Below are 10,909 nucleotides of genomic sequence, written 5' to 3'. Positions count from 1 at the left end.
GCTCATTTTGCCTCCGAGAAATGAGCAAAAACGGGACGGAAAACATGAAATTTTGGCATAATCTTGCACCTAAGTGTCTGATATTCAAATTTCAAGTTTTGGGTCAAAACTACTTGAATTTCCTTGAAACAAATTTTAAAACCTGAAGAGCATTTTGTAATTATATAGAAGTTTTATTAAAAAATAATTAAATGTGACAAGACTAAATAAGCTATATTTCCACTGACGTCACGCTAATCGACGCAAGATCCTGCCTTGGATTCATTATATCATGGACCATAAGCCTTGTTCGCCTTGTTCTATGATCACAGAACATACCCCCTGGGGGGATATTTTGTGTTCTATGATCATGGACACAAACAGCTGATGTTGTTGTCAGTGTGTGTGATTTGTAGGTTAGGATTGTAGTGATGTTCCATTTAAGTAACAACTAGAAACTAGTTATAGTTGTTAAGTGAATAATGAGCGAAATAGAATTTTCTATGCTCTAGGTTGTAGGCTGTAAGGAGCTGGAGGTGCCAAATTCCAGATGGGGCAGGCAAACAGCCAACTGACGCATGAGGAGCTGCAAGATTACCAGGTACCATTTGCAACATACACCCACAACTAGTTTTACTCAATTTCGCTCACATTCAATTGACTTCAAGCTAGTACCAGAAATGTTATATAATAACTTTGAACTGATTCTACGTTCATTTACAGGATCTCACCTATTTCACGAAAAAGGAAGTTCTTTTGTAAGTATAAAAAGCTGTTGTACCGTTTGGAAATATCGTGAGTGTTTGCAGCGTCCATCAAAAATTCAAAGCTTTGGCGCCGGAAAAGGTGGGCCATAATAAAAATGCGAAACTCCCAATGGCCAAAATCCTCCTCTATCCCGAATTGAGCGTTAATCCCTTTGGGGAGAGGATTTGCCGGGTGTTTAGTTCTAGTCAAGATGGCGATTGCACTTTTGAAGATTTCCTAGATATGATGTCGGTTTTCTCCGAAGCTGCCCCCAAATCTGTTAAGGCTGAGCACGCCTTTCGGATCTTCGGTAAGGGCTGATGTCCCCCTAGTGCTGGTGAATTTAGATGAATTATTCTAGACTTTGATGGCGATGATATGTTGGGGGTGTCTGATTTGAAACTACTGATCAGCAAATTGACCGGAGAAAACAAGCTGGGTGAAAGCGATTTGAATATGTTGGTGCAAAACATTCTAGAAGAGGCTGATCTGGATGATGATGGCGCTCTGTCTTTTGCGGAGTTTGAGCACATTATTGACAGGTCTTCAGACTTTTTAAAGTAAGTTTATGAAAACAGCTTACAAGCGAAATTAACTGAGAGCCTGTTCCAGCTCTTTCCGTATAAGGTTGTAATGGATCAATACTCAACTCGGACAAGAAGAATCTCAAGTGAATAGCTTTAAGCTGCCGATCTCATTTTTCCTTTTCCGCTTCTTGTGTGCTCTCTAGGTACATTAAAGCCACATCAAACTAATGGTTTAATTCATTATTTATTCTGTTATAAAAACTTTTAGAGGTTTAAGATCAATTACCTTCTTTTCATGCTAATAAGATTGAGTTAATTCTGCAAATACCCAGGAAGCTTCATTTTCATAAATACCCATGTTGTGCAGAACGAAACTAGGACACATATGTAGCCAATGGATGTCATCAGTACTCTGTTTAGTTTGGGCATAGTTGAGCTGTGGACGTTATCTAGAATAATAAACCCCAGACCTCCCATGGAAAATAGGAAACTGGAAGCCAAGCCTTCCATGATATACTGGCCATTGACCCTGTAGGGCATAAAAGCCACCTAAAAGATTTTCTGTGCTCGACCAAAACTAGCCTAATGCTTGGTATAATCACTCACAGGTCTTTGATGCCCATGCTCATCTGTGGTGGATCCAACGCCTGGCGGCTCTACGATAACATCGTAAATGATTCCTGAAAGATTCAGGAGGTATATTAACAAGATTTAGGCGAGTGCCGGGTTGACTACCTCCGGTTACTAAGAAGTATGAAAAAAGCACTAGAGAAAACACCAACATCAATGAGGGTTGCTTTAGCCATGACGGCTTTTTCAGCTTAATCTGCGGCACTTCCAGTATGGCAAAAGGAAAGGTGAAAAACTGCTCCATTATTTATTACGCCTGGCAAAATATTCCACGTAAAATCTCGTTTGTTTTGATATTTGACAACATTCCTAACCTCAGATATAGTTGTTTGACGTTCAGATCTGGTGCTAACTAGTAAATAGAAGTTTGTTTTGATTAACGTAACCTCAAACTAACTTGCGCGTGTCATTTAAGCGAAGGAGCGATTGCGATATATGCGCTAGTCCGTATATCTAGACGCTTGTGGCCTGGCCACAGATTATCAAACTATATTACTACTATCACCCCTGTTTCCAAATTATGTACTTTTCAGGAAATCTTTACTAGAACTTTTCAGGAAGGTTTCTTCTGAGTGAGTTTTGCCGATAGCAGTTCCAGACAGTTTTCATACAGAAATTGGCAGCTTCATGATTGTTGGAATTTGGAATTATCGCAAACTGTGAACTGAGAAGCAATAAAAAAAATAGTAAAGTAAAAAAAATGTATACTCCGATAAGCCTCCTCCGACAAGTCCTCAGAACTTCATTCATCATCATTGTGCCTGCGGTTGACCTCCCTATATATTGATGTTCATTTGTGAGGTTAGGCAAGCACCACAGATTACACAGTTAACCTCTGTGATCTGTGGGCAAGCACATCAAAACCATAGATCACAGACTACATACTATTGCCATAGATAAAGACAAGTATCAAAACTTTGTTGATCAGCAAAGTCGATAAGAAAACTAATTCCAGACATATAATGAAACTGATAATGTGAGCAGGTAGTTTTAAAATAATGGTAAAAAGTCAACTATCATTCAGGTTGCGCCAAAATGCTTCCCAAAATATGCAGAGAAGTTCAAAAAAAGACGTCCTTCGAAAAACCAACAAGTCACAACCGCCGTAAGTTTCCCCTTGTTGGAATTCAGTGGGGAATTCACATGTTGATTTTTAGCAAGCCTGAGAAGAAGGTCGCAGAATCTGTAGCTAGTGGCTTGGCTTTTCCTAGCGGCGACACAGCCTTTAAGGCTCTGTTGTCGGTCCGGTTTTTCGCCGCTATTTGGTCCCATGTGACTGATTGCGATGAAGCTTTTAATTACTGGGAGCCCACACACTATTTGAGTATGGCGTGAAAGCTACGCATCTTATGCAAGTAAACATTGAAACCGTTTTAGTCTTCAATCAAGGCCTACAGACGTGGGAATACAGCCCCCAATTCGCCCTCAGGTCCTACTTCTACTTGATGATTCACGCTGCTCCCATGTGGATCTACCACAGCCTTCTCCAACCCAATCCTCTTTTAATGTTCTACTTCACGCGGTGTATTTTAGGGCTGCTGTGCGCATTTGCTGAAGTGTATTTCTACAAGTAGGTGCTGAACTTCTATTCGAAACTATTAACCGACTATTGAATTCTAGGGCGATTTGCAAGGAATTCGGAGTTCACATAGGGCGCATTTGTTTGGGCTTTCAGCTGTTGAGTCCTGGCATGTTCATCGCCAGCACCGCCTATTTGCCTTCCAGTTTTGCCATGTATAATTTGACTGCAGCTTTTGCTGCTTGGTGGCAGCAGAAGTATGTCCTGGCTATTTTCTTCACAGCCGTGGGATCTTTGTTGGGTTAGTCCTGCAAGAGCCTCCAACTTCCTTTTTTCACTGGGCCTGTTTTAGGTTGGCCATTTGCAGCCCTGCTAGGGCTGCCCATAGTCCTTGACATGGTAATCCAGAGGAGGCTTTATAAGAATTTCATCCTGTGGTCAGCTTTAGTCGCAATTATCATTGGAGTTCCGATGGTTCTAGTCGACTCCTTATTCTATGGGAAGCTAGTAATCGCCCCGTTCAACCTTGTTAAATACAATGTATTGGGCGGGGCTGGTCCAGACTTGTATGGCACTGAGCCATTTTCCTTTTACCTAGTCAACGGGTTCCTCAATTTCAACATCATTTGGGTAAAGGGAGGAGGCCAAGAACGTTTGGGTGTAATGATCAAAGTGATTTCAGGTTCTAGCCCTGTTCAGCCCAGTCGCGATTGTTCTCAACTACTTCTTTGTGCCGTCGAAGAACAAGAGCACCTTGTACCTGCCCCATTGGCTCTCATTGAGCCCCATGTATCTGTGGCTTGGGGTGTTTATGTTCCAGAGGCATAAGGAGGAGCGATTCCTGTTCCCCATCTATCCAATGATTTGCCTTGCGGGTGCCATTTCGTTGGACATTGCTCAAAAGCTGATGTTCAGAGTGTGGAATGTGTTGAGGAAAATGCCGCAGGGGACGCATTATTTGGACAAAACCACTGTTATAATGTTGCTGGCGGTCGCATTGTCTTCATTGCTGGGTACGTAACTGTAAAAGTATTGAATAGCGTGATTATTTCACGTATTTCTATTGTATTCGGTTTCGGATCACGGATTTTTGTGTTTTGCTGACGTCGTGGCGGATGCGAATGGAGAATTCTTGTTTTGATTATGCTTTCGCTATAAATCGTTGAATCGTAATCGCTGGCAATAGTCAAAATAACGAATAGTTTAACATGAGTAACGAATTCTTTAAAGTGACACAATCAACACGTTCAGTAAGTAGTGAAACTTAGCGACTGGAATACAAAGGTACTTTAACAAAACCTCTGTTGCATTTTAGGAATTTCGAGAATGTTTGCGTTGTACAAGAACTACCACGCGCCAATGGATCTAATGATGGAACTGAATCGCTATCCGGGTGAAATTACGGTTCCAGATCACAGTCAGATACACGTGTGCTTTGGGAAGGATTGGCACAGATATCCCAGCTCATTTTTCCTGCCAAATGTTAACTGGAACGTTCATTTCGTTAAGTCTGAGTTTGATGGGATGATGCCAGCCCCGTATTCGTCCGACCCGAATGCTACCGAACTGATACATCCTTATTTTAACGACGAGAATAGAGAAGAGCCAAGTCTGTACTACAACGTAAGCCGTTGCCACTTTCTACTGGATCTGGATTTGGGGAAAGAGACTGAGCTGGAGCCCATTTATGCCAGAAGAACTGAGTCCTGGAAAGTGTTGTCCAGTTACAAGTTTTTGAACACCGAAAGATCCCATCCCTTGGCCAGAGCGTTCTACATTCCATTTGTGTCGGAGACGTTTATTGAGTTTGGCAACTTTTCGCTACTCCAGTCGATTAAGTTCAAAATCAAGTAAATTCGCCTGCTTATAGCGGTTTGAATGTTCTGTTTAATGTGTGCATTATTACAATTTTTGTTTCATATATTGTCTGTTATTATTAAATTAATTGTGTACAGAGAAAATGCGGGTCGATGTTTGTATTCAGCAATAATTTTTTTTATGTCATTGTTGTGAGTTTATAATAAAATGTTACTTCGCAGGATGACTTTTTTTCTTATCTAATTTAGTGCAGGGTTTTGTTTTTTAACCGACCGCACCACAGGCTGCTTGGTGGTTTGAAAAGAAAAGCATGTGTAAAATTCTTTATTCAAAGACATAGTTTCGTTACAACTAATAACCAATTCGATTGCTTAATGTGAAAACTTGGTGTTTCACTGTGGATAATTTACGGATTCAATACACAATTGAAACGAAGTCCGTATTGGTTTATCATCGGTCCTACACTATCGGACGCGTAAAGCAACATTTCGCAAAAACCTATGCAAATCACGATATCCTAATTATACAAGCATGATTTTATGAGTCCAAATCATCTCAGTCAGAATTTAGCCGAAAATTGTTCCTTTTCTTGTCCGATAATGTATGTACACACACACACACATTCATTTTGAATTAATATAAACTTATTAAACAAGATATGACATTAATAATATTATAATATTGCTATAAAGACTAGTGTACACATAGTTAATGCATAGAACAGTTAAAATGTCGAAGATAATAAAATACGCATTGCAAACAGCAAAAGGCAAGAAAATAGATTTCTATTATTCTCGGTTTTCTGCTGGAATTTCGCAAAAATGTATTTAATATCTTGATTACAACAGCCCCTGAACGAACCACTAATCGCATTAAATGAACATAATAAAACATAATTTTTATATGATTTTGATGACTTGAATTATTTCTACAAGTGTGAAACATGGATATTAACAACAACAGTCAAACTACAATAATTTGTTGTTTTAAGCACTTCTGTTACTAGCGAACTTTCTTCTGTATTGTCAGAATATCAGTAGTCAATGTTCTAAAAAAAATCAGTGCTAGAAGCACATGCAAACCTACAGATTATGTGGTCAATTGTGACATTTTTTGCCGTTATTTAACTGAATATGAAAGTTAGGTAAATATGTTTGAACAAGATCAGTTTTTCGTTCTACGATCTCATTCATCAATGTCTTGTTTGATTTCATGTAGATTTTTGTTACATAGCTCCAAAGCAGCTTGTAGATCAATACAATCGTATTCTTTGATACCTGACTGTCTAGGGAAGTTTTTAATCGGCTCTATTTGCTGCTTCAAGCAGGAGAAGACAAAATGATCGCTATGTTCTGTTGATAGTATTCTACTTGTGATTTGTCCAATTTGATGCAATTGCAACAAATCGTCAAGAGTTTTGTAACCTTTAATAGTGGACATCCACATACTGGAAATATTGTCGTTGTAAGTATTATTGGGGATACGAGCATAAAGTTTGTAGAAATGTTTATCGTCTCTGAAAATATCCGCGTTACACATCATCGGATCGATAACTAAATTGTCCTCGGGAGAGATTTTGGACTCGGTTACTATTGCAAGACTGTCCTTGTCAAGAATCGGTATTGCGCCATCATTATCGTGATCGGATTCTTGTTCTGATCGTAACGAAACGTCATACACATATCTGGCGCATTTTTCCATACTCCTCATGTGCTGTTTGGACAACTTTTTGGGTTTGCCAGCTGGTCCAGATTCCCCACATTTTCCTGCCACAGCATCAGCACCCTTTTGACTGGCGTCTTGAGCCTCGACTTTCTTCAAATTTCCCAAATTGTCTGTCTTGTTAAGGGGAAGAGTGGATAAATCCTGATGCAAATCATTTGCAGGTTCCTTTGATGACCCATTGAACTTGTTTCCACTTATTTCAGCTTCCTTTAAATCACCGTTATTATCAATACCCAAATCTATGCTTTCATGCAGATTGTCGCGTGTTAAGTGCCTGTAGTTCTCTCCAACATTTATATCGCACAAACGGGTGTTCAAATTGCTCATATTCTCTTCGTCATGTTCAATATAAGATCCAAGAAGTAAATCAAACCCGTTTTTGCATTTTGAATCGTCAAGCATTGTAGCCACGCACTGCGCTTCAGCCGATAAAAGATATGTCGATGTTTCAAACTCAATTTTATTTGCTTCTATGGCCTTCAAGTGTTCAGGAAAAACGTCGGCTTTATCTTCCCAGTTTTCTGTTCTATGTTGTTTAGGTGCTGCTGAATACTGGGCGTCGTCCTCAGCGAGGGCTTGAGTTAACCTACTTGAAAGACTTTGCCATGCATCATTGTCACTTGTATTATCCATCAGCAACTCATTTGATTCAGCAGGGACTGGAGGAATGGCCAAATTCTCTAAATCATCGGAGAATTTGTGTTTAACTTCTGCACTTTTTCCTTTATTGTTTGTTGCGGCCTTTATCGACGGCGGAACGGTGATTTCGGTTGAACTTTCCAAACATTCCATATGTGGAGGATTGATTTTTTCGACTTCATCATTAGTTTGACCGATAACTTCTGGTTTTTGTTCATCGACATTTGATGCTCTGGGAGTCCATGCAATGTTGTCTAGATCGGTTCCTGTTTGGACCTGAAGAGTTTCATTAGAGCTAAGCTGAACCGCAAAATCTACGCTCTTTGTAGGTGTATTTTTCAGTTCTCTGGAATGATTATCTTCGTTGCCCTGGCGTGGAACTTGAGCAGTTGAAACAAGTTTGTCTTCACATTTTTCTGTTGCATCAGCCTCATCGTCCTGATCACATTCTAACTCAATCGCTGCCTCGTTTTCATGTTTCTCGCGTCGCTTGTCTTTATTTTCCCCACTGTTTGTGTCTGATGTGTTTTGTGTCAATTTTATTATTTGTGGATCTTCTCGTGGTGGTTCATTTATCGCACTTTTTTCTTCATATCTGCCAGTTTCTTCATTTGCGTTGCTCTGGTCACATTCTAAGTCAAGCGGTACATGAACTTCAAGTTTTTCTTCATCTTGTTCCCTGTCTATGTCTGATAGTTTAGGAGTCAATTCAATACTGTTTGGATCTGCTCCGGATGATGATGGCGGGACAATGATTTCCGCTGAACTTTCCAAACACTCCATATGTGGAGGATTGATGTTTTCGACTTCATCTTTAGTTTGACCGATAACTTCTGGTTTTTGCTGATGGATTTTTTCCTGCCTTTTATCAAGTTGTTCATTTGAAGCCACCTCCTCAGTGGCTTTCCACTCATTTTCTTTCAAATACTCAGCAGACTCACCTTTAGTGACTTCACTGGAAGGCAATTCAGATTTATGGCATTCTTCTGGTTTTAGAACGTCTTGTAGAAAGGCGCGAATAAAGTCAATTATGGTTACATATAATCTCGCATGAAGTTTTAAAGTTTCTGGTGAATTCGCTAAATATTGAGCATCGATAAGTTGGAAAACAATATGTTCCAGTAGTGCCAGGTCATCGTTGAGACTTGAGAAGCTTTCCCAATTTTCTTTTCTACATTTATCCTCTATGGTCATAATTAAATTGGTTAAGACACTTCTATTATCCTCACAATCCTTAACATTGTACGCATTGGAAGACTGTGAATTAATTGTTTCGTGAGCACTTTCTATAACGCTAATAACGAATTTAAGTCGACTAATTGTATACGGATTACTTTCAATCCCCGTAATTAAAGGTTTCAACAGTTTCTCCAGCGCCTCATACACCATTTCGGTACTTGGGTCTTTACTTTCTGTTTCAATCATTTCATCTCTATCTTTTACCTCTGAAGAATGGTTGCTCATTGTAGGTGATTTTCGTCCCATATCAGGCTGCATGTTTGCAATTTCTTTAGTTTTTCCTGTGTCTTTGTCTTGGCAGTATGCGCCTTTTGGTTCTCCGCTGCTTTGCTTCTTCTTATCTTCACGTTTGTTGACATTTGATGCTTTAGGAGTCCATGCAATGTTGTCTAGATCGGTTCCTGTTTGGACCTGAAGAGTTTCATTAGAGCTAAGCTGAACCGCAAAATCTACGTTATTTGTAGGAGCATTTTTCAGTTCTTTGGAATGGTTATCTTCGTTGCCCTGGCGTGGAACTTGAGCAGTTGAAACAAGTTTGTCTTCACATTTTTCTGTTGTATCAGCCTCATCGTCCTGATCACATTCTAACTCAATCGCTGCCTCGTTTTCATGTTTCTCGCGTCGTTTGTCTTTATTTTCGCCACTGTTTGTGTCTGATGTTTTTTGCGTCAATTTTATTTTATCTGGATCTTCTCGTGGTGGTTCATTTATCGCACTTTTTTCTTCATATCTGCCAGTTTCTTCCTTTCCATTGCTCTGGTCACATTCTAAGTCAAGCGGTACATGAACTTCAAGTTTTTCTTCATCTTGTTCCCTGTTTATGTCTGATAGTTTGGGAGTCAATTCAATACTGTTTGGATCTGCTCCTGATGATGATGGCGGGACAATAATTTCCGTTGAACTTTCCAAACATTCCATATGTGGAGGATTGATGTTTTCGACTTCATCATTACTTTGACCGATATCTTCTGGTTTTTGCTGATGGATTTTTTCCTGCCTTTTTTCAAGTAGTTGATTTGAAGCCCCCTCTTCAGTGGCGTTCCACTCATTTTCTTTCAAATACTCAACAGACTCACCTTTAGTAACTTCACTGGAAGGCGATTCAGATTTATGGCATTCTTCTGGATTTGGAACGTCTTGTAGAAATGCGCGAATAAAGTCAATTAGGGCTACATATAATCTCGCATGAAGTTTTAAAGTTTCTGGTGATTTTGCCAACTTTTGAGCTCGGATCAGGTGGCAAACGAGATTTTCCAATATTGCAAGGTGATATTCCTCAGGTTCAATTAATACGCTTTCCTCTATTTCGTTTCCAAATTCCCAATCTAGGAAGAGAAGGTGATTTATAATATTCGCACATGTGTTATCATTTTCAATAACGTTGTACTCATGAGAAGACGGCAGATTAATTGTTTCGTGACCACTTATTAAATTGCTAATAAGGTCTGTAAGTCGACTAACGGTATGCGGATTAATTTCAATCATCACAATTATCTTTTTGAACAGTGTCTCCAGAGCCGGATACATCCATCCGATAGTTGAGACTTCACTTTCTGTTTCAATCATTTCATCTCGATCTTTTACCTCTGAAGAATCGCTGCTCACTGCAGGTGATTTTCGTCCCATATTTACGTTTGCAATTTCTTTAGTTTTTCCTGTGTCTTTGTCCTGGCAACATGCGCTTTTTGGTTCTCCGCTGCTTTGCTTCTTCTTATCTTCGCCTTTGTTGACATTTGATGCTCTAGGAGTCCATACAATGTTGTCTAGATCGGTTCCTGTTTGGACCTGACGAGTTTCATTAGAGCTAAGCTGAACCGCAAAATCTACGTTATTTGTAGGAGCATTTTTCAGTTCTTTGGAATGATTATCTTCGTTGCCCTGGCGTGGAACTTGAGCAGTTGAAACAAGTTTGTCTTCACATTTTTCTGTTGTATCAGCCTTATCGTCCTGATCACGTTCTAACTTAATCGCTGCCTCGTTTTCATGTTTCTCGCTTCGCTTTTCTTCACTTTCCCCACTGCTTATGTCTGATGTTTTTTGCGTCAATTTTATTCTTTTTGGATCTTCTCGTGGTGGTTCATTTATC

General features: G+C 39.6%; 4 protein-coding genes across 7 annotated transcripts in view; 2 read left to right on the top strand and 2 right to left on the bottom strand.

Annotated features, from left to right (window-relative positions):
* Nucleotides 1-1,481, top strand: part of LOC109538696 (calcium and integrin-binding protein 1) — a 2,290-nt gene extending 809 nt beyond the window's left edge. Inside the window, exons 1-6 of one of the 3 annotated variants that reach the window (XM_048664639.1) lie at nucleotides 377-395; nucleotides 492-580; nucleotides 703-737; nucleotides 789-1,036; nucleotides 1,088-1,286; nucleotides 1,339-1,481. In XM_048664639.1, the coding sequence (XP_048520596.1) occupies nucleotides 530-580; nucleotides 703-737; nucleotides 789-1,036; nucleotides 1,088-1,286; nucleotides 1,339-1,360 (555 nt within the window). In that variant the 5' untranslated portion in view covers nucleotides 377-395; nucleotides 492-529 and the 3' untranslated portion in view covers nucleotides 1,361-1,481. Of the gene's footprint in view, nucleotides 1-338; nucleotides 581-702; nucleotides 738-788; nucleotides 1,037-1,087; nucleotides 1,287-1,338 lie in introns of those variants that run through there. The other 2 variants (XM_048664638.1, XM_019906054.2) reach the window with 2 other exon arrangements.
* LOC109538697 (oligosaccharyltransferase complex subunit ostc-B) lies at nucleotides 1,479-2,275 on the bottom strand. 2 transcript variants are annotated; one of them, XM_019906056.2, is made up of 4 exons: nucleotides 2,198-2,275; nucleotides 1,989-2,139; nucleotides 1,860-1,933; nucleotides 1,479-1,802 (listed from the first exon to the last, which is right to left on the bottom strand). In XM_019906056.2, exons 2-4 carry the CDS (start codon nucleotides 2,125-2,127, stop codon nucleotides 1,566-1,568), a joined length of 450 nt encoding a protein of 149 aa, XP_019761615.1. In that variant the 5' UTR covers nucleotides 2,128-2,139; nucleotides 2,198-2,275; the 3' UTR covers nucleotides 1,479-1,565. The 2 variants fall into 2 exon arrangements, with proteins under 2 accessions (XP_019761615.1, XP_019761614.1); XM_019906055.2 differs by having other exon boundaries at nucleotides 1,989-2,200.
* LOC109538694 (alpha-1,2-mannosyltransferase ALG9) lies at nucleotides 2,254-5,440 on the top strand (the record flags this gene model as incomplete). The annotated part of the gene is given in 7 exon segments (XM_019906053.2): nucleotides 2,254-2,988; nucleotides 3,041-3,207; nucleotides 3,261-3,453; nucleotides 3,504-3,703; nucleotides 3,755-4,032; nucleotides 4,085-4,415; nucleotides 4,718-5,440. Coding segments are annotated over 7 exon segments (1,815 nt in total). The 3' UTR covers nucleotides 5,257-5,440.
* A 91-nt stretch (nucleotides 5,441-5,531) lies between these two features.
* Nucleotides 5,532-9,825, bottom strand: LOC125503777 (the record flags this gene model as incomplete). Its single annotated transcript, XM_048664603.1, is given in 1 exon segment — nucleotides 5,532-9,825. A coding segment is annotated over 1 exon segment (3,336 nt). The 3' UTR covers nucleotides 5,532-6,405.
* Between the last annotated feature and the right edge of the window lie 1,084 nt (nucleotides 9,826-10,909).

Source organism: Dendroctonus ponderosae, unplaced genomic scaffold (genome assembly GCF_020466585.1).
Source record: "Dendroctonus ponderosae isolate FM_Combo_2020 unplaced genomic scaffold, Dpon_F_20191213v2 Dpon_F_20191213_3, whole genome shotgun sequence".
Classification (NCBI taxonomy): Eukaryota; Metazoa; Arthropoda; class Insecta; order Coleoptera; family Curculionidae; genus Dendroctonus; species Dendroctonus ponderosae.
This window is presented reverse-complemented; position numbering and strand designations above follow the sequence as displayed.

What these genes read in the sequence shown, in the direction of transcription:
- LOC109538697 (XM_019906056.2), bottom strand. Translation starts at nt 2,127, where the DNA reads ATGGAGCAGTTTTTCACCTTTCCTTTTGCCATACTGGAAGTGCCGCAG. An exon ending in ATACTTCTTAGTAACCGGAG is followed by an intron (nt 1,934 to 1,988) that starts GTAGTCAACCCG and finishes TGAATCTTTCAG; the next exon opens with GAATCATTTACGATGTTATC. An exon ending in AGCATGGGCATCAAAGACCT is followed by an intron (nt 1,803 to 1,859) that starts GTGAGTGATTAT and finishes AAAATCTTTTAG; the next exon opens with GTGGCTTTTATGCCCTACAG.